The sequence below is a fragment of the Pyrenophora tritici-repentis genome, chromosome 10 (genome assembly GCF_003171515.1).
Source record: "Pyrenophora tritici-repentis strain M4 chromosome 10, whole genome shotgun sequence".
Classification (NCBI taxonomy): Eukaryota; Fungi; Ascomycota; class Dothideomycetes; order Pleosporales; family Pleosporaceae; genus Pyrenophora; species Pyrenophora tritici-repentis.
Genome location: NC_089399.1, coordinates 2,065,579 through 2,086,317, shown reverse-complemented (window position 1 = coordinate 2,086,317; position 20,739 = coordinate 2,065,579). Strand labels below are relative to the sequence as shown.

Below are 20,739 nucleotides of genomic sequence, written 5' to 3'. Positions count from 1 at the left end.
TTATCTTTGTCTCTAGCCTTAGTTGTAGCCACCGTAACAGCCCTGCTACCCTTAGTAGGCGCAATGATATCATCCTCCACATGCGACTCCAAAAACTGCGACTCGAATGTAGGGACTAGCGACGAGGCGGTGGCCTGGATTGCGGCAGCGAGGGCTTTACGAGGTGATTGACGCTAAGATGCTAGCTAAGATGCTAGCTAAGATGCTGGCTGAGATGGCCGCAGGAGTTAAGACGACGTCGTTGGTGGTAGCAGCTTGTGAAGGTCGTCCGAAGATGATCTTGGGTTGGTTCTCGGGATAGAGTGATGCGATGGACACGAGGGTGTATAGCACGATTGGTAGATCGATGTAATATACGGGGAGTTGAGAATCAAGTACTAATCCTTAGATTTCGAAGTTGAACACCATGAGCTATAGAAGCTCATTGCCTAATGCTATATACCTATGGTGCTCGCTGTCCTCGCTCAGAGGAGTCCGAGGATTCCTCGGTGGCTGACGCGCGAGGAGTACTCCTCGGTGGCGTATGTACGAGGAGTGTGCCAAGACCTTTCCTCGTGCATGCCAAGCCGAGGAGGTCACGTGATTAAGTTCCCGTGTCACATATGGAGGGGTCAGCTATCCCGCCGACGCTCCTTAACTTAACCGCCGTGCCCCTTCCCACAGGTTCGTAACACCATCCCCTTCCTTCCTAAGCTTGTCCTCAAGCTTGTCCGTGTGCTTGTGTCTGACGATGTCCGTCCCCAGGTCTAAAGAACATCTTCGTCTTGCCCTTGAGATTCGTCGAAACGGCCTCCTTGCGCCCGTATCCTGCGATTACTGTTTTGCGAATAACCGTCAGTGCGTCGCGATGCCCGAAGTCGATGGCAAGCGTTTGAAGTGTTCGGAGTGTACTCGTCTAGGGCATCCATGTGTAAACATGTCGTGGGTGTCCCTAGATAAGACTCGTGAAGAGTATAAAAAGAAGGTGGAGGAGGATGAGCAGTTGTTGGCTCAGGTGATTTCGCGCTTGATGCGAAATAAGAAGATCCTGAAGCAGGCCGAAGAGCGCGCTGCTAAGAAGGCGATATGTTTGGCGAATACCTTGCGCGATGGTGGTGATGACGTGGATGCGCAAGAGTCGATGAATTGCCCCGCGGCGGATGCCTTGGTGGGGTTTTCGCCGATGATGTGGGAAACCCTTGGTTCCCTAGATGCGCTCGCGTCGCCCGCGAATCCTGGCGATGCTCCCGTTTTTTCCTCTAGCTGAGGTTGCCTGGTATGTCTTTTTCTTATATTCTTGAAGTAGTTGTCGGCAGTTCGTAAGGTTGGTGTCTGGTTCCCATGTGTTTTCGCTGTCTGGGTATCCTAACCATTTGACTAGATATTCGGTGCCGTTGTCCACGACTCTGTGTGTGACAATTTTCTCGACTTCAAATTCGTTTTCTTCTTCTGTTTCGTAGTGGAAGGTTTTCTGTAATGGCGTGTCTGGGTGTGCTGGTTCCAAAAGGCTTACGTGGAATCTGGGATGTATTCTAGCGTCTGGTGGAAGGTCGAGTGTGTACGTAACTGGTCCTTTCCGATTGAGAATCAAAAATGGTCCGACTTTGACGTTGTCGAGTCCTTTGCTTGGTCGCTTCGTGCGAAGATTCTTCGTGCGTAGATAAACTTTATCCCCCCTCTCTAGCTGAGGTGCCATTTTTCGTTTCTTGTTGACATATGAAATGCTTTGACGTTGTGCTGTCTCGAGTTTGCTCTGTAGCAACTCATGTACTGCCTTCAGCTCCTCGGCTGTGGCGATAGCTGCTTCCGTTTTCTGGCTCGGAAGTGTGCGTGTAAAGAGATTTGGGTGTCTCCCGTGGTTTGCATAGAACGGAGTCTGTCCTGTAGACTCTGAAAGCTTGTTATTGTATGCCATTTGTGCCATAGGCAGAAGCGAAACCCAGTTGGTTTGCTGATGATTGACGTATATCCTGAGATATGCTTTCATGGTTCTGTTCGTTCTTTCTGTCTGTCCGTCTGTCTGCGGGTGAAACGCTGTCGATAGCTTGCGTTTTGTACCAATCGCGGCCAAAAGTGTTGTCCAAAAGTTTGAAGTGAAGAGCTTGTCTCTGTCGCTTATAATTGACTTTGGGATGCCGTGATGTCTGATGATTCGATCGTTGATGATGTGAGCCAGGTGTACTGCCGTGAAATCGTTTCTAAACGGGATGTACTCTGCTTGTTTTGTGAATCGATCGATTACAACGAGTATTGCGTTGTATCCTATGTTTGTCGCTGGGTCTCTTGAGACTGGTAAACCTGTGACAAAGTCCATAGAGATGTCTGCCCAAGGTTCTGTGGGTAGCTCTAATGCTTGCATCTCGCCGTAAGGTGCGTGCGTGTCGTGTTTGTTCTTCTGACAGTCTGCACATTTTGCGATAAATAAGGTAACCTTTTCCTTCATTCCTGGGAACTCGTAGTTGCGTCTGATGAGTTCCATTGTTCTGGTAATGCCCGGGTGACCGTGTACAGGGTCGTCGTGGTGTTGCTGAATAATTGCTTCCTGCAATTCTTCCGGTACATTGTTTCCGATGTGGAGGATGGCGTTCAGCGTTTTTGCTGGTCCTAGCGATCCGTCTTCGTTAACCCTGAGTATCGCGGTGTCGATGACTTCCTTGGTGCCTGCGATATCTGGTCTACGGCTGAGAGCGTCTGCTCTGCCGTTCTCTTTTCCTGGTGTGTACACAATCTTGAACTTGTACTGTCCTAGTAGTTCTGACCATCTTACTTGTCTGCGGTTGAGTACTTTGGTAGTCGTAAAGTTCACTAGATTTTTGTGATCTGTGTATATCGTAAGTTCCGAGCAGCTTTCTGCGTATACTCTCCAGTGTTGTAAGCATGCGACAATAGCTAGTAGCTCCTTGTCGTGAACGTCGTATCGTTCTTCTGGTCCTGAGAATTTGCGAGAGTAGTAGGCGATGGGGTGCCATTTGCCTTCGTGCAATTGACTTGCGCATCCGCCTAGCGCGAGATCCGATGCGTCGGTCTCAAAGCGTAATGGGTGTCCTGCTTGGAATATTCGAAAACATGGTGGTTCTGTGCTTGCTTTCTTAAGCGTTTGGAATGCGTTCTCTGCTTCCTTGCTCCACTTAAAGAGTACGTCCTTTCTTGTGAGTTTTGTCAAAGGGATGGCGATGTTTGAGAAGTCCTTGATGAACTGTCGGTTGAAGTTCAAGAATCCTAAGAAGGACTGTATCTGTACAACTGTTGTCGGTGTTGGCCAATCCTTGATAACCTGAATCTTTTCTTCGCTCATTTGTACTCCGTCCGCTCCTACTACATAGCCTAAGAAGTTGACCTTAGTCTTGTGAAATTCACACTTCTCTGGTTTGAGTCGGAGGTTGAACTGCTCAAGGGCCCTTAGTACCGTCTTGACATGTTCAACATGGTCCTCTAAAGTCTCGGAGTAGACGAGAATGTCGTCTAGATAAGCTATGACAAAGATGTCTAGATGTGCTCTTAACACATTGTTGATGAGTTCCTGGAACGTTGCTGGGGCGTTCGTGAGCCCAAACGGCATAACTGTGTATTCGTAGTGTCCGTATCTTGATCGGAACGCCGTTTTCCACTCTTCACCTTTCGCTATGCGAATTAGGTGGTATCCATCTCGAAGATCTAATGCTGTAAAGACCTCTGCGCGAGATAATCGATCCCGTAATTCTGTAATATTCGGTAGGGGGTATCGATTCTTGATTGTGATGTCGTTGAGCTTGCGATAGTCTACACATAGTCGTAGTTTTCCGTCTTTCTTCGGGACAAACATGATTGGATATCCTGCTGGTGACTTCGATGGTCGGATATATTTCTTTGCTAGACTTGTCTTGATGTAGTCGCGTAACGTGCTCAATTCTTTTTCCGATAGTCCGTATATTGGGCCGAAAGTCGGTTTCTTTCCTTCCTGTAAGACAATCTTGTGGTCCCAGGGTTGGTGCTTTGGCAATGCTTGTTCATCTGCCACTTCCCGGAATAGATGTTCGAATTCTTTGTATTCTGCGGGGATCTTAGGAGTTGCGCGTTTCTCCAAAACTCTAGTCTGTCGACCCGGTGGCTCCGTTCCGGCGTCTGCTGAGTCGGACCCTTGTTTCTTAAGGCCGTCCTTTGTCGAGGCTCGCTTTTTCTTTGCGATGTTATTCAGTTTCCTCTCATCTACCATCGTACTCTGACAATGCGTAGGCTGGCTTGTGGTTGCGTCCGTTCCACAGCACTCGAATGAGAACGTCTTCGACTTCCAGTCGATCCGTGGGTTGTGTTCTCGTAACCATGGAAGTCCTAATATGATGTCGTGGGTAGCTAGTCCGAAGACATCTAGGTCTATCTTCTCTTGGTGTCCTTGGATGTTGAGCGTCACTTGTCTGACCTCGTGGGTGATCTCTTGTTCACCTGGCATTGGCTCTCCGTTGGCCACATGTAGTGGGTAAGCTTCTTGTTTCTGTAACGGCTTCAGTCCGGCTGAAGACGCTGCGTGCGCTGAAACGTAGTTGGCTTGTGATCCCGAATCTACTAGTGCCTTCATCCACCTCCCTTCAAGCTTCACCTGAAGCTTGATGAGGTCTAAGGAGTTTACTGAGTTAATCTCCTTGCCGGGCCGCTCTGGGCCGGGTGCTGGCCTAAAAAAGCCTGATTTCCAAATCCATGGAATCCTTTGGCTATCGCATGAAGGTCGCATTCTTTGCTAAGGCACGTTTGCCAGTTGGGTTGTTGGCATTCCCAAGCGTCTCCTTCGTCGTATTCTTTTAGCCATACTGTTTGCATCTGATCAACTTCTTCGGGTTGTCGTGACCTGGGAAGTATGTCTTTTCCCTTTTGTCCCATAAATGTATTGGGCATAGGTCGTTTTTGCAGTCGAAGAATTGCCACTTGCAGCGGTACGATCGTTTGGTTTCTTCTGGGAACCATCCTGATCCGGACTTATCCGAGTAGTGTACTCTGCAATGGTCGTGAATGCATGTAACCCATGATAACTTCTCATGTTCTGGGTTCCTAGGGTCCATCCAGTAGTCGTATTCCTTTGATCTACTGATGTCCTTGGCCTTTCTCTTGTGGCCGTGTTGGAAGGTCTTCCAATCGTTCCTGGTCTGGCAGAGTTCGTCGTAGATCTCTTGCTTCTCTTCTTCCGAGATTGGCAACGTTGGTTCTTCCCATGATCGGATTGCGTCTTCGATCCAGCTTAGTTCCCATGTTGTTGGTAGGAACTCCAATATTTCGGTTGAAATGTTTTCCTTATTTTGTTGTACTTCTAGTGACAATCGGTAGAAGTCCTGTCGCATAGCAGCCATAATGTTGGGTTCCTCACAGGCGTACTCGATATTAGCCTTGTTGAGGTGTCGTAGTAGCTGGTTGATTTGTCCTGCGAGCTTGTAGAACTCTTCTTCCTGTATATAAGGTGTGGGTGGCCTGTTGATTCCTTCAAACATGGCCATCTTGCCGAATTTGGTCTGGTCGATTTCCGTAGCCTCTAAGTCCTTGGACTCGTCTTCGAGCATGTCGTACTCCGAAGAGGGCTGTTCTTCTTCTGAGTCTGATTCCACGAGTGTGAGGTTATCCAATCCCAAAACGCTTTCCTGCGTGTTGATTTCGATGGTTGGTTTAGATATGACATTCCATGTCTCGTGTTGCTCAGTGGGTACTGCTTTGTGGATAACGTTGAGTTGTCTAACCACCTTGTTCTTGCTGTGGCAGTCCCTAGCCATGTGACCTTTCTTGTCACAGTTATAACAAGTGATCTCCTTCTTGTTATACGGCTTCTTCTTGTCGTTCCTTCCGAAACTCTTGCCTTTGTTGATGTTGTCCAGTTGCATTGCATCAGGGTCGTGCCAGTTGTTACCGGCGGAGGGTACAATACCTCCGGGTGTCGTCCGATATCCTGGTTTCTTCTTAAAGAATCGTCCCTTTGTGCGTTGCACTGACTGGTTGGCTCTAACCGGTCGGATTTCCTGCTGCAATTCGTAGAGTGCGTTGTCGATACGAATTGATTCTCGGATGAGATCCTGTAGGTTGTTGATTGCCACGCCGCTTCGCATGAGCTCTTCTTTGACTCTTTCCTTGAGTCCTTGTCGGTACATAACCCTTAATGCCTTGTCGTCCCAGTCGGTCTTCAGGGCATGCCCCTGGAAGATACTGGCGTAGTCGGCGACTGATTGGGTTTGTTTGAGCTGTTGGATTGCACGATCTGCCTTGGATTCTTCGTTGATGACTCCGAATTGCTGTCTAAGCTTGTCTTTGAAGGTTGGATGGTCTTCAAACATTCGTTCAATATCGTCGTCGTCATCGTTGTCGTCCATGTATTTGTTGAGGTAAGGCTTGATCCAGGTGGCGGCAGTTCCTCGCATGTAACTTGCCATGAGCAGTCCACGATCAGTAGGGTCGACCTTCTCATCTTCAAACCTGAAGAAGAGATCGAACTGGAGAATCCAGTCTTCGAGCTTGTGTCGATCGCCGTGAAATAGATCGGGTCTGGCCACCTTGGTGCGGCTTGACGAAGTTTCGTTAGGTGTGTTCATCGGGGTGTCACTCATCTTGAGGGTGTTCAAAGTGTGAAGGTCGTCCGAAGATGATCTTGGGTTGGTTCTCGGGGATAGAGTGATGCGATGGACACGAGGGTGTATAGCACGATTGGTAGATCGATGTAATATACGGGGAGTTGAGAATCAAGTACTAATCCTTAGATTTCGAAGTTGAACACCATGAGCTATAGAAGCTCATTGCCTAATGCTATATACCTATGGTGCTCGCTGTCCTCGCTCAGAGGAGTCCGAGGATTCCTCGGTGGCTGACGCGCGAGGAGTACTCCTCGGTGGCGTATGTACGAGGAGTGTGCCAAGACCTTTCCTCGTGCATGCCAAGCCGAGGAGGTCACGTGATTAAGTTCCCGTGTCACATATGGAGGGGTCAGCTATCCCGCCGACGCTCCTTAACTTAACCGCCGTGCCCCTTCCCACAGGTTCGTAACACAGCTACTCTCAAACGTTTGCTACTCGAAGAGGTATGTAGTGCGCGGCGTTTGGCTATATTAGGGTAGTCGAAAGCACAAGAAAAAGCGTCGGTATAGGAAAATAGGCATTAGGATAGGCTTCAAAACAAGGCTGACGTTAGGATAGGAGTACAGCGCTAAGCCGTTTTAGCAGCCTTATAGCCTAGTATAGCCTATTTAGGAAATAGCTGAGGTAGTTGCAACACTAAAAAAACTACAATACTAAAAACGTATTACGAGATCTGTTGAGACAAAAAGTGAACACTCTTTGCCCCTGCGTTGATTGGTACATACACCTTCTCAACACACCCCCGCAATTAAGGCAGGGAGACAAAGTAATGCGAGTGGTTTGCAACGCAGGCCCTTCACGGTGCTGACTCCGGCTCTGGCCCTACTCGGCGCTGGCCTCATGCTCTGACCCTTACTCGGCTCTGGTCACTCACCCAACCAGCAGTTCCTTCGCGAACATGCTGATGCGCTGAAAGCGACCCGGGCTCATAACCTATTGAGACAAAAAGTGAACACTCTTTGCCCCTGCGTTGATTGGTACATACACCTTCTCAACAAGATCTGCTATACATTTAGTTTAACCAAGTAAACTAAGCAAGTTAAGCAAGTGAGGCACGTTAACTTGACTTGCTTAGTTCGCTGCGCAGCTCTAACTTGACTTGCTTGCTTGGTTTGAACTAAGCAAGTTTGAACAAGCAAGCAAGTCAACTTGCTTTTTGGCAACTGTGCTGGCTATAGGAGCTCGGACCGATGTTTTGGGGGGCGTAGCTGCGAGTACACTGCAAATGGCGGAGGCAACCTCAGACTCAGATATCGGGAATGTACTTGTAGCTGCTGGCGCAACTAATAAACCATCTACATAACCAGTCCTCGTTGAAAATCCGATAACAGAATCTCTCGACAATAAGCGAGTCATCTTTCAATAGATTTAGCTAGGTTGCAGTCGATATCCAATTGAGATAGTACCTATCCTTGGCGTACTGGACTAAAGCACCACCGATTAAATGATGTTGACGAGAGCTCTACCTAGCGTTCTCACTCTTGTTTCAGCCACATCGAGATACCGACCCCAAAGCCACCACCCTAGAAGAACACCAAACGATAACAACCAACGACTTTCATATCCTCGCACAACAGAACCTCTTAATAGTCAACATATAGGAAATGAGCTACTTATCGCACTTCCCCCACTCTACCCACAACACATCCTCGTCCCTTTCAGTCATGCCTCCGTCCCTCCAAGCCATGCGCATAAATCACAGAGCAAATATCCCAACTCAGGAATGTAAAAGGCCCAAGCCACTAATTGTGTAGTAAAGTAAATGAAACAAGGACAGCGAACCTCCAAGCTACGGCGTTTGAGGGATAAGAAGAGATGATAGGGAATGAGTTTGACGTTGTTACCCTAAGAGACTTCCGGCTATGAATTAATACTGCACCCGTAGACATGGAAGTGTGAAAACCACCTCTCTCCCCCTCTCTATCCCTATCCCCTCCCTCCTCCCTTCTCCTACTCCCTCCCCCCTTCCCTATCCTTGTAACTGCGTGAGCAGTGTCGGGTGGAGGCTGTGGATCAACGATTGTATTGCTATCTGTTGTCGTGTTGTGATGTATGTGTACAAGAGCTCTCGGCTCAGAGGTAGGTGCACTTGCCCATCGGGCAGTGCCTGCTACAATAGGATGTCATGTGACTCTGGTCACGTGGTTACAATCCTTCCTCCTTCCCCCTCATCCCATCCATCTCTCTCCTCAACCCCGCCATCTCCACCCTAACCTCCAAAACTTCCCGCTCAAGATGTATGACCTGCGCGGTGAAAATGCGGTAGAGGAGGAAGAAGCAGAGGGCGTTTAGGAGGGCTGGTATGATTGTGTGGGCTGTGGTGTAGGCGTAGGCGTAAGCGTGGGTTTGGGTGGAGGGGGGGTGGTTGTGGTTGTGGTTGTTGTATCATGGTTGGAAGGGCTGGGGCTGGGGCGCGATGGGCTTGGGCGTCTTTTGCTGGGGCGCGATTGTCCAAGGCTGTGGCGTACAGTGTAGTCGACTATCCTTAACAACAATACCACAACAGCGGTTCCAAACGAACAGAACAGAAGGTAGAGGGAGATGTATCTCTCCAATCTGAACCCAAGCGCGCGCGTGTTAACGATATCCACAAGGAAAAAGTTGAAAATAGACAAAACGTCTCGTTTCGATTCGTTGTGTTTTGTTGTTGACCTCAGACTCCAGATCCCAGCCACGACGACGACGACAACAACAGCTTTTATACAAACGACTCCAAACCAATCCTCACATCTTACCCCGTCTCCCCAGCCCAGCACAGTCCATCCCACACATCCATTCATTTGCGCTAATTACCCCCAATCCACACGCCACCACGAGCAATACAAAACGCGATAATCGTTACACACACCGCAACCGCAACTTATCCTCTGGTACCAAACACGTAAACATCTCTATGCTTTTGCTTCGCGCGTGGTGATGAAATTGGCGATCTGTTACCTAAGCAATTACCCAAAAGAGAATATATCGCTCACGGGGGGGGAAAATGCCTCATCGCATCACGGAGGCGGGAAAAAGGAAAGGGGGTGACGAACATGGAAAGAAGAAAGGGGAAGAAGGGAGAGAGAGAGAGAGCGATATAGCATTTCAGGAATTAGTTGTAGGGCGAACAGGAAGAAAGACGTATGCAACTCAATGCATCACGTGGCACCGTCTCTCACACCCCATCACAATTTACTACCCACACACTACAACCGCCTACAACCGCCTACAACCGCCTACAAACATCCTCGACAACCTCCTCCGTCTTGGCCTTCCCCCCCCAAATCCGGACTAACCAACCTCCCCTCGACCAACTGCTCATCCACAGCCCTATAAATCGCCGCGGCCGCCTCCTCCTCCCCCATAAACTCCAACATGAGTGCCGTCGACCGAATCGTCGCAATCGGATTCGCAATGCCTTGGCCCTCAATATCCGGGGCCGATCCATGACAAGGCTCACCAATCACAAACTCCTTGCCAACATTAGCAGAAGGGACGAGACCGAGGGAGCCAACGAGAGCGGCGGCGCCGTCGGATAAGATGTCGCCGTAGAGGTTGGGCGCGACGATGACGTCGTAATCTTGTGGTTGGCGGAAGAGCTTATACACCATTGAGTCGACGATTTGTTCTTCCACGCCGAGAGATTGGTATTTAGCATCTTGCAGGGCGCGACGGGCGGTTTCGCGAAACAAGCCGTCGGTCTGCGAGAGGACGTTTGATTTGTGTGTGATTGTAACGAGGGGTTGCGTGTGAATCGACGCGGCGCCGGCGGAGCGGACGCGCTGCCGGCGGAGAGCAATGTCACCTGCCATGGCGGCGATGTTGAAGGACGCGGTTTCGGAGATTCGCTTGATTGCTTCGGCGATCTTGCTGCCGTCGGGTGCCGTGTAGGTCTTCTCTTCTTTGACGTATAGGTCCTCGGTGTTTTCGCGCACGATGACTAGGTCGACGGCGCGGGGGTTGCCGCGCACGCTCTTGACGGGGCGGACGTTGGCGTAGAGCTTCATTTTCTTGCGGAGGGCGACGATGGGGCTGGAGTAGCCCTTGGTTTGGACCGTGGGCGAGCTGACGGCTCCGAATAGGGCGCCATCGCAGTCTGATTTTAGTGCTTCCACCGTTTTATCGGGGAGCGCAGCGCCTGTCTTTTGGAATGTCTCCCAGCCGGCCTCGTGGTGGGAGAAGGAGAATTTGAGGCCGAGGGATGAGGGCAGCGCTTCGAGGATGCGGCGGCCAGCGGGGATGACTTCACGGCCGATGCCGTCACCTGGGATGAGGCCTGGATGGGTGATTATTAGCCATTGATCTTTTTGGACGATTGAATGCGCTCATTTAAGTAAACATCAATCTTTTTTCGTGTCCTTACCTATCCTCAGTGTGCGTGCGGCCATTTTGAGCTGTGTGAGAAATGTCAGACTCAAAAAGTGATTTTAACTTTCCTCAGCTTCCGCGCCGAACATCGGATCCCCGTCTGAGCTTCTCGCGCTAACCCCTTCTGGAACCACCCCACGCGGAGATGGCGATCAGGTCACTGCAGTCACACAAGGTCTAGTCTAAAAGTACATTAGCCATACAAGCTATCAAGACTGTCTAATCACCAATCCACCCATTCTGTCCTAGTCCTATTGTGTATCACCTATACCTTGCAAACGCCGTGCTATGCCATGTCCCATCATCAAGCGTGAACAATCTCCTAGTCCAGTTCATCATCTTCCTTCTCCCCCTCCTTCCCATGCACCTCTTCAAACTTCTCCTTCGGGTCCTCGGCACCCTCCTTCTTCGCTTGTTCCGTCGGCAGCAACTCAATCACAACCACAAACAGCTCCTTGTTCGTTTCACGGTTCTTCAGCACATATCTAAGTGTGTGCGTTCTGATTAGTGAGTGTTCCAGTCAGCCCCAGCTCCAATCCAACGAAGTGTGGTGAGTGCAATCACAGCAAAAGGGGGAAGGGGATACATACCGCAGTGGTTGTCCGTCCCAGTGGCCAATGATGGAGATGTTGGGCAGTCCGTAACCTATCTTGAGCGCAAACTCGTTGAAGTCGAGGTACGGGTTAAAGAAGTCGCACTTGTACTCCCGTCCCGCCTCGAATGTAAAGTCTTTCCGTCGTTGCTCGTTGAGGAAGTGCTTTTGTCGCGCAGCAGCCTTGTCAGGGACTCCCTTTTCTTTGCGAACGTCAACTCCATCTCCATCCGCGCCTTCCGAGTAGACTATAGCCTCGCCTTCGGATCCGTCGACTTCCACGTCGCCCTCGGTTTGCGCTTTTCCTTCTAGCTCACCTGCCGTCGACTTGTCCGCATCGCCTTTTGCGCCGATCCTCAGCACGTTGATGCTGCTCAGTAGCGCACCGTACAGGTACGGTTCATCTGCATACACATCGCCATCTAGTCCAGGGTCGATCCACCACTTGACAACACCAAACGCCTTGTCGAACAGAGGCGGCAGACGGTCGCGAATCGGGTGGTCAAAGTCGTTGCCAAAGACCAGTTTATCGCCTGCGATATCGGTCTTGGGTGTGAAGGAAAAGGATATCGAATAGCGGTCATACGGGTGTTCGGGCGTGGAGAAGTAGGGCGATGTTGACGGCGAGCCTTCTGGGTGTCCTGAAGGCTGTCAGTTGAATGTTTGGAGTGGGTACAAGAGGCAAAGAAGACAAACCTCTGTAGTCCTTGATCCGCATGTGTACTGTCGCATCAATCAGGTCTGACTGTATCTGCACAGGCTTCTCCGTATTCACCAGCACATTCTCATGCGTTGAGACGTCGTAAGTTGCCCCCGCCGTTACTCGCAGCATGTACTGCTCGTGGTGCGCCATCTCTCCTATTTGATATGATTTGTAGTATGCGCAACTGATAGACTTCTTGACAAGGTGCTTGTAACTTGGATATCCGGTATCCGTGCTCACAATGAGTGTTGGTGGGTTGGTGGGGTTGCCCGTCGTGCCCTCCTGCCACTGCCCAAATTTTGGTGATGGCCGATGACGTTCGAGGCCGCGGAAGCAGGGATTGCATACGCTAGGATGAGATAGGTATAGCGTCGTATGGCGCATGCGGGCAGATCATGGGCCCGCATGACGATGCAGCTGTCTTGTTGAGCGTGGAGGATGTGAAACTTGCAGTCCAACATTAATTTGTACGTTAATTGATAAGAGTAACCAAAAGGGTATGCAGTAACGCTGAGATGTTAATAACTTGTCTAGTTATACTGACAACGCAGCTGCATGGTATGTGTAAGGACTTTAACGCTGTATTATTATTATTTGTTGAGAATACAGTCCGTAAGTGACTTGGTGGTATCAAGCGGAGGAGTAGTCACATGATTGGTGACACGTGCAGGTGGGTCCTAGCGGGGAGCTTGGACGCAGCTGCACGCAACACGGATCTACGAACGTGTGAATAGCTCCTTAGTCAATACAATACGAGTCGTACCACCACTACCGTTGTGCCTTAGAGAGCGCTCTATTAGGTAGTCATACTACTACTAATAGTGCCAGCTTCTCAATAATCTGGATATTTCTTCTTTTGTCGGTTCAGTCGCTTGCGCTGCAGCGGCGAGATCAAAGCTTGCCTCTGGTTGACAGATAGTCGCGATATATGCTCCTCGTGCTCGTTGTTGTATGTAGGACTTTGCATCAACAGCGTTCTCAAGTTTCTCACCTTGCTTCTTCTGCCGTAAAGTAATGACGTTGCCACTGCCAAGATGTACCATACAGCCATTAAACTCGATAGGGTCAGTGTCTGTGAGGTACTTTTTGTCCTTAGCTTTGAAACGGAGCTCCTTGTCCTCTCTATCAGCGAATGCGTTGTCTGAGAGACCAAGAGTGTCGTCGGTTTGCATGCCAACAATGCCGAAACCTGTGGTTGTTCCAGTGATCGGAATGGTCTGGTCTGACTTGGTCTTGGTCTGGTCTAGACCGCCAAGACTTGGTCTGGTCTGGCGATTTTTTGAGACCGTGGTCGGACCGGTCTAGATGATCGGACCGGTCCGGCTATAAATAGGTCCACGTGACTAGATCTTAGACTAATCTAGCCAGAAAATTTAGCACAATATGAGTCATTAAGATCAAGGTAAGTCTTCTACTTACATAGAACAATCAAGTCCTTAACAACCTACTTATATACTATTGTTATGGAGCCTTCAACACCAACCTCACCGTCCCCATCGAATATTATAAGACTAGATTTAACGTCTCTTACTCCATCTCCTATCCCCACGTCATCACCCACCCCTATACTATCACCCACTCCTATTCAATATCACGAATCTCCAGATGAGTTCGTGCAGGGCGGTATCACGTACGTGAAACGTGCAATAATTGCAAGGAAGGATTTCCGTCAAGGTACATCACACATCTGGAAGTACGGACTCCAATACATTCGAGATAGCGATAAGAAAGAGGTGTATTACTGCCATGAGTGCAGGGTTGGGAAGAGCAAGCAAGAGTTGTTTGTCATCAATGGCACTTCTAGGATCCGGAATCACCTGGAACAGAAGCACCAGATTGATCCCCAGAGTGGCATCAAGCGAAAGGGTTCTGTACGGAAGTCTATAATCGACCAGCAAAAGGATGGGGCTGCTTCCAGCATCTTTTTCTGGAAGGAGTCAGTAGAGAAGTTTAAAGAGCTTCTAATTCGTTGGATTGTGTACTGCCATATCGCCTTCTTTCAATTAGAGAACCAGTACTTTCGTGAACTACTCCTCTTTTTAAATCCGGCACTACTCAACCACCTCCCGAAGGCTGCGAAGACTATCCGAAGCTGGGTAATGAATGCATTCATATCGAAGAAGCAACAGCTTAGGGAGGACCTACACCATTCACGGAGTAGGATCTCTATCTCCTTTGATCTCTGGACTTCACCAAACCCTTACGCTATCCTAGGCGTCGTCGCTATGTGGATTGATACTACCGGCATGCGACGTGTTACCGCTTTAGGTATGCGACGTATATACGGCGAACATACTGGAGAGAATCTTGGATCGGTGGTCCTTGAATTGCTGGAAGAATACGACATTAGCGGAGATCAGATTGGATACTTTATGCTGGATAATGCCTCGGCAAATGATACCGCTGTTGAGTTTATACTCAAGGATCTCTGCCCATGGATGAAGTCAAAACAACGTCGTCATCGCCGGCTGCGTTGCTTGGGCCATGTCATCAACCTCTGTTGCCAGGCGTTCCTTATGGGGCGAAACTGTGAGAAGTATCTTGCGAAGCTGGAGAAGCATCATCAACGTGGCGACTATACGAAGGTGGAAGAGCTCTGGAAGAAGTTCGGATGTTTGGGTCGTCTTCACAACCTGGTGCGATACATCAGGCTTACTCCACAACGGCGTGAGGAGTTTGCTACAATTATTATCGGCGGAGATCTTTCGCAATTCGACGGGCTTGAGCTTATCCAGAACAACTCGACCCGCTGGAACTCATGGTTTTATTCGATTACACGTGCATTAAATGTTCGAGAACGTTTAGAGCTCTTCTCGGCTCGTCATGTACCTGGAAAGGGCTCCGTAGGGATCGCGAACTTTAAGCTTGATGGACAGCACTGGTTTGAGCTTGAAAAGATTGAACTCGCTCTCAAAGACTTCTATGCTGCAACTTTGCTTTCTGAAGGTAAGAAGACGTCACTTGCGGACTGGTTTTCAACTTTGGACTGCCTTCTCCGGGAGATAAGCGAGACGAAGGATCACTACCACGACATCCACACTGAGGACGATAACAACTTTACATGGAAGTACCTTCAAGGCTGCGCTGATGCTGCTTGGTTAAAGTGCGTTGAGTACTATAACAATCAGCAGCTGAATTGGCAAAATCGATTCCCTGAAGATACTGACCTTCCACCGGCATATTATGCGGCTCAAATCCTTGATCCATATCGCAAGTGGGGATGGTTCAGGCAAGAGTGGGTTCTTCATGGCGACGAAGAGAAGAAGAGGTGGTTTGAAAACGCACAATTAGCGGTGAAGCATCTCTGGGAGACAGAGTATAAGGGAAGGTACCCTGTCGAGATGCTGCCACCACCAGCCAGGAAGGAGAGAGATCCTGACCCAGCATTTGATCGCCAGCGGGAACATAAGCGCATTCGAATAGACGCTCCAGTTTCTACAACTGATTTGTATGAACAATACATCTCTACTGACCGGCTTCATAACGAAGAGGCAGGTTGCAATGAGGCTATTGCGTACTGGCTATCTCGCTACGACTCCCAACGAGATCTCGCTCGCTTCGCTCTAGACATGTTTGCGATCTCGCCTATGTCGGATGAATGCGAACGTCTTTTTAGTAGCGCGAAGCTTACTATCGTCGATCGCCGTGGTAGGCTGAAGGCAGATATTATAGAAGCGTGCGAGTGTCTCCGGGCCTGGTATGGAAAGCCCCAAGCTGAGGGGAACAGCGATATCGAGGATAGTGAGAACGAAGACGACTAGATTGACAGTCAGTAGTAAAACACATTTCCTCGGCTTCCTTCTTTGCTTCAGCCTCATTCTTGGCGGTCTTGTTGGTCGGACCGGTCTGGTCGGACCGGTCCTTATGTAAGCACCTGGTCTGGTCTGGTCTGTACCCTCAGACCAGACCAGACCAGACCATTCCGATCACTGGGTTGTTCCAGCGTCGGTGGCCTTGGAGATGAGGAGGCATGGGTCGTACGTAGACGTCTCCATGTTGAGTGTCGTCGTGTGGTGTTTGAAGTATGTTGACCACCAGTAGGCACCTGCTTCGGCGATGCCATACAGTGGTTTCACCACGACCATGATGGTTCCTTGTGGGTACACTTTGCGGAGTTGTACAGGCAGGTCTGCAATGATAGTGCGCTGGAGGCGGTCGTCGGACTGCGTGTACGCCTGCGTGATGTCTCGGAGCCATAACTTCATGCCCATTTGGATCAATACCGGTGCAAGAGCAATAATGATCCTCTGGCTTGCGCGTTGTATCGTGGGGCTCTGGGTGAGTACAATCTTCTTGCCATCATCGGCGTAGCCTTGTACAACTAGTCTAGATTTCTCGTACGGCTTATCGGTGGTCTTGCCTTTCACTTCATTGACAATGCGGGACTTGAAGATCCGGATCCCGCCATGCTTGGCTAGATTGAATGGCTCAAAGCGGAAGACGCCGCGGGTAATGAGAGCGTCAATCTCTGTCTTGGTTGACAGCTCAAAAGGTTCTCCAGGTGTCGTGATCTTACCGGTAGTGCGCAGTGTCCTGGCTAGCACTATGTCGTCTTTCTCGCGCTGTGCGAGGTTAGCAGCGTGTGTCTTCGGCTTGTTCTTGGAGCCTTTGGGACGGCCGCGTCCTCGGCGTTGCGGTGGCTCTTCTGGGGAATAAAGTCGTCATTGTCGCGCTGATGCTCGCTGTGCTGTTCCTCATCGCCGTGCTGTTCCTCGTCAGGTCGCGGGAGATTTGTAGTGTTGTCTTGATGATACGGCTGGACAGAGGTGATGCGGAAACTTGCTTGTTTCCCATGAGCGTCGACGATAGCAGCAGTCTGATCGTCGTTCAGGGCGAGGAGAGTGTGCGGGCCAGTCCATCCGAGGCCTTCACGCCACACCTTGACGTTGCTCTGCAGCGGTAGTTCTAGTACTTGCGTGACGATGTTGTTTGGCCCGTTACGGGTACCTAAAGCTTCATTGACTTGTCGCTTTGCCTTAATCTTCCGGACTTCTGCCATCGCTTTGCGTATTGCCGTTGCGCGCGCGGTGATTGAGGGAGATGGCGGTGATGTCTTGGAGAGACGTGGATAGGTGCCGAATACCAGCAGCGTTGGTACAAGTCCTTCAGGTCCGGCGGTGTCGTTGACAGCCTTGACAGCCATCTGGAGGATGTCATCCTTCGTCGTCGTAGATGCACCGATGTCGGCGGAGATGACTTCGAACGCTCGTCGGATGGCAGCATGGTAGCGTTCAATTTTGCCAATCGAGTGATGGGCCTCAACTGGTACTTCGTGGACTTCTATCATCATCGCGTTGGCATTATCAACAAACTCTTTGCTCGCAAAGTTTGTGCCAGCGTCGGTCGCGATAGTGTCGGGCGGTCCAACGTACATGTCAATCCACATAGCGCGCAGCGTGTCCCATGTTGTGCTTGCTTTTATGTCTATAAGAAAGCGGGCGGCTTGAAAAGCAGTTGCTTCGTCAACGGCGTGGAGGACTGGTTTACTGTCAATGTACATAATGTCGACGATGACGCGGGAGTTGAAGTCGAGGTTGTCATCGCGTAGAGTAAAGCGGAATCGGCCTGGTGCTTTAGCAGTTATCTGGCACTGATGACAGAACTTGTTAATCTCATCAATTAGCGTCTTGTCAATGTCGTCGTGGCCTGCCTTTACTAGGACTTTGTAGAGGCGTGCGGCGGCTGGATGCCCAAAACGTCGGTGGAGTTGCTGGAGTTCTCCTTCGGTGAGATAGTGGGTGGCAGTCTCCTGCTTGTTGAGAAGAAGCCATGGATGCCCCCACTTGCGGACAATTGGGTACTCCTTGGACTGATGAACTAGCGTATTGTCGACGTTGTTGAAGTAGATGCCATGGCGGTCCATGTCATCAAGACAGAGTAAGAACGGTGTGTTAGTAGGCATTACAGCGAACCTAATCACTCCAACGGGTGTCTGGACGTTGACGTCGCCGATAGAAACACACTCCGGGTTATCCCCAAATCGGATCCGGTGTCGGCCAGCAGTTGACTTGTCAATCCATAACGGTTGGATGCGGTGTAACGCTGTAACCTGTTGCTTGCCTGCTGTAGACACTCCGGCCGCGCCGGTGTCTGGCATGATGCCTTGGAACTGCTCGCGCCCGTACCGGTGATCGAGTGTGAAGAGGTGGCTTGCCTCTTTGGCAATGTCGTTGCCGGCGTATGGGTCGATCTTCGTGATCGCGTGTAGAGCGGCGGCGTTGTTGAGGTTGCGTACCATTGTTCCTCCATCAACTGCACCGCAGGTAGCAGTGAGAAACTGGTGCTTTGTATCAAACTGGTCGTTGTTGAAGAACGCGTCGAGTTCTTCGTCCGTGCCGCCGTTATCGTCGTCGTCATTAAGGTCAATGCCCTCAAACTGGGCAAGGAAAGCTTCGTAGTCTATATCGACGTTGCGGGTCTGCACGTACGTCCGGAAACGTTGTTGCGCTTCCTTTCGCTCTTCTCTAGAGTGACGAGTTGACCAGCAGCCTGGCTTGCTACAGACGTAGCACTTCCTGTTATTGCGGCGCTGTGTATCATCGTTGTACTGCGATCGGGGTAAGCTGCGTTGGAAGCGGGATCCTCCGCGGTTGTAGTTGCGGGATCCTTCGCCTTGGCCTTGTGCGCTATAGTTGCGCGGTTTGTCGCGTTGTCCGCTATCGTTGCGGTTGTATCGGCGGTTTGTGTAGAACGCGTCTTCGCTCGGATCGGACTCCTCGCAGTTGAACTGTGAGCGCGGATGGCAGCGCGTCCAGTTGCCGACAGCGTTGCGGAGTTCTGAGGCAACGGCTTCAAAGGTTGAAGCTGGGCGGATAAGGACTGCGCTACATGCTTCGACGCCTTGACAGGCAGCAATAAGTTGGCTTGTAAGAGCGAGCTCGCTTGGTCCATTCTGTTGAGTCATTGCCTGGTGCAGCAGCTGGAGCTTGTCGATGACTATGTCGAGACACTGGGTGAGTGTCTTGTCGGGGTTGTTGGCGATGACGTCTTTCAGCATAATGGTGCGCCACTCACTTAAGAACATTTGGTAGTTCTCGCTCGTGTGAAAGTACTCCCCTAGTTTCTTGATAATGCTGTCGTAGTCTAGGTTGAGTGGAGCAATGTAGTTGTAGTAGTATGCTGAGGCCTTGCCTCTAAGCATAGTAGAGACTGCAAGTTTGTACTGTGCTGGTGTCGTAATGCCAACCTTTTCGCAATGGTCTTTAAAGATGACTATCTTGTTGTCGAGGACGTCATACTTGTCGCCACTGAACTTCTCCTCCTCACTGTATACCTTTGCGAGGTTGGTGAGGGCTGTTACGTTTGCCTGAGCAGGAGATGGCGCATAGTTTATACTGGCGCTTTGAGTTGGCGGGTTGCTGCTTTGTTGAGTTGTTCTAGCGTGTTGTGCCTCTTCTGCTATCTGTCGGCATTTGAAGTCTGGGTTGAGTCGCATAACGTTGAGCTCGTCAATGGGCCAGTCGGGAGAGCGTGTAAGGCTAAGGAGATTGACTAGCTGTTGTGCGATGGTGTTGCGGCTGTTCTTCTCGATGTAGACACCTCGGTCGCGGAGTATGTTCTTGACTGCTGTACGGACTCGCATGTCCATTGCATTGAAATGATTGAGAGACCATCCTGCAAATGTCTCTTGGAAGTCTTGAATAAGCATGATGTCAAAGTCTCCGTTCTCTTCGGCCTGTATCATCCAGTCGATAGCAATAGTGCTTATCTGACCAGGGATAATAGCATCGGTTGCAATGTCGAGTTGGGTATTGGTGTACTCGTCCGCGTACACCTTTGGGTACCATTGCCGGGTAGTAATGCTTGTAGGCATGATTCCGGTGGGTTGCTTGTGAGTCGCGGGGTTGCCTGTGGGTCGCTTGTAGATTGCCCGTAGGTCGCTCGTCGCGGGGTTGACTGTGGCGGGGTTGCTCGCCGGTGATTTTGTCGGGTTTTGGTGCGTAGTTGACGCAGATCCCTAGTTCTGGATCTCTTTCAGACTCCGTCAGCCGAAACGAACGCTCGTGGGCGGATCTGTTCTTCGCACTGCTTAATACGATACAAGGTCGTACTAAGAGTCGCTTCTTTACCTAGGCTACACAGACGCAATGGGGGGATGGCGCAGTGGTAAAGCGCCTGGTATTCCTCTGCCGCACTCCAAATTTGCAGTGTAGTAGAGGTCGAAGGTTCGAATCCTTCTCTCCTCACCGCCACTTGTGGCCTTACCGAAAAAATATCGAACGGCTTACTCCAACTCGCAAATTTTCACCTACCCCTGCAAAAACTTAGCGACAGTTTATAGCCGCAGTACACCCGAGCCACGTACTGCTACGACTACAACACTACGCTAAGCTTGTTACAACCCTACGCCTCGTTCAAGATCCCATGGCTTTTTCCCCTTTGAGGTTTTTTCAGACTTAGGAACACGAGGAAAGCGTTGCAAAAAGAGATAGGTTGAAGAGAAGGAAAAAAACAGGCAGCTATAATAGGGTTTTACTTTCTCTCCTCCCCTGTAATAGCTAGGACATGCCTAAACCACAATAGTCAAAAACACAACCAAC

General features: G+C 50.2%; 8 protein-coding genes across 8 annotated transcripts; 1 reads left to right on the top strand and 7 right to left on the bottom strand.

Moving 5' to 3' along the window:
- Window positions 1–1,186: 1,186 nt before the first annotated feature.
- Window positions 1,187–1,903, bottom strand: PtrM4_046190 (uncharacterized protein; the record flags this gene model as incomplete). Its single annotated transcript, XM_066104634.1, has 1 exon — window positions 1,187–1,903. The coding sequence occupies one exon, from the start codon at window positions 1,901–1,903 to the stop codon at window positions 1,187–1,189; it is 717 nt and encodes a 238-aa protein (XP_065959198.1).
- A 191-nt stretch (window positions 1,904–2,094) lies between these two features.
- Window positions 2,095–4,405, bottom strand: PtrM4_046180 (uncharacterized protein; the record flags this gene model as incomplete). Its single annotated transcript, XM_066104633.1, has 2 exons — window positions 2,095–2,160; window positions 2,222–4,405. The coding sequence occupies 2 exons, from the start codon at window positions 4,403–4,405 to the stop codon at window positions 2,095–2,097; spliced, it is 2,250 nt and encodes a 749-aa protein (XP_065959197.1).
- Window positions 4,406–4,751: 346 nt separating this feature from the next.
- On the bottom strand, window positions 4,752–6,263 carry PtrM4_046170 (uncharacterized protein; the record flags this gene model as incomplete). The annotated part of the gene is made up of 1 exon (XM_066104632.1): window positions 4,752–6,263. The coding sequence occupies one exon, from the start codon at window positions 6,261–6,263 to the stop codon at window positions 4,752–4,754; it is 1,512 nt and encodes a 503-aa protein (XP_065959196.1).
- A 3,509-nt stretch (window positions 6,264–9,772) lies between these two features.
- On the bottom strand, window positions 9,773–10,924 carry PtrM4_046160 (LeuB, Isocitrate-isopropylmalate dehydrogenase; the record flags this gene model as incomplete). Its single annotated transcript, XM_001942404.2, has 2 exons — window positions 9,773–10,812; window positions 10,900–10,924. The coding sequence occupies 2 exons, from the start codon at window positions 10,922–10,924 to the stop codon at window positions 9,773–9,775; spliced, it is 1,065 nt and encodes a 354-aa protein (XP_001942439.2).
- Window positions 10,925–11,226: 302 nt separating this feature from the next.
- On the bottom strand, window positions 11,227–12,349 carry PtrM4_046150 (DUF1769 multi-domain protein; the record flags this gene model as incomplete). Its single annotated transcript, XM_001942405.2, has 3 exons — window positions 11,227–11,389; window positions 11,495–12,137; window positions 12,193–12,349. 3 exons carry the CDS (start codon window positions 12,347–12,349, stop codon window positions 11,227–11,229), a joined length of 963 nt encoding a protein of 320 aa, XP_001942440.2.
- Window positions 12,350–13,014: 665 nt separating this feature from the next.
- On the bottom strand, window positions 13,015–13,371 carry PtrM4_046140 (uncharacterized protein; the record flags this gene model as incomplete). The annotated part of the gene is made up of 1 exon (XM_066104631.1): window positions 13,015–13,371. The coding sequence occupies one exon, from the start codon at window positions 13,369–13,371 to the stop codon at window positions 13,015–13,017; it is 357 nt and encodes a 118-aa protein (XP_065959195.1).
- Window positions 13,372–13,662: 291 nt separating this feature from the next.
- PtrM4_046130 (uncharacterized protein) lies at window positions 13,663–15,960 on the top strand (the record flags this gene model as incomplete). Its single annotated transcript, XM_066104630.1, has 1 exon — window positions 13,663–15,960. The coding sequence occupies one exon, from the start codon at window positions 13,663–13,665 to the stop codon at window positions 15,958–15,960; it is 2,298 nt and encodes a 765-aa protein (XP_065959194.1).
- Window positions 15,961–16,125: 165 nt separating this feature from the next.
- Window positions 16,126–20,012, bottom strand: PtrM4_046120 (uncharacterized protein; the record flags this gene model as incomplete). Its single annotated transcript, XM_066104629.1, has 2 exons — window positions 16,126–16,761; window positions 16,815–20,012. 2 exons carry the CDS (start codon window positions 20,010–20,012, stop codon window positions 16,126–16,128), a joined length of 3,834 nt encoding a protein of 1,277 aa, XP_065959193.1.
- Between the last annotated feature and the right edge of the window lie 727 nt (window positions 20,013–20,739).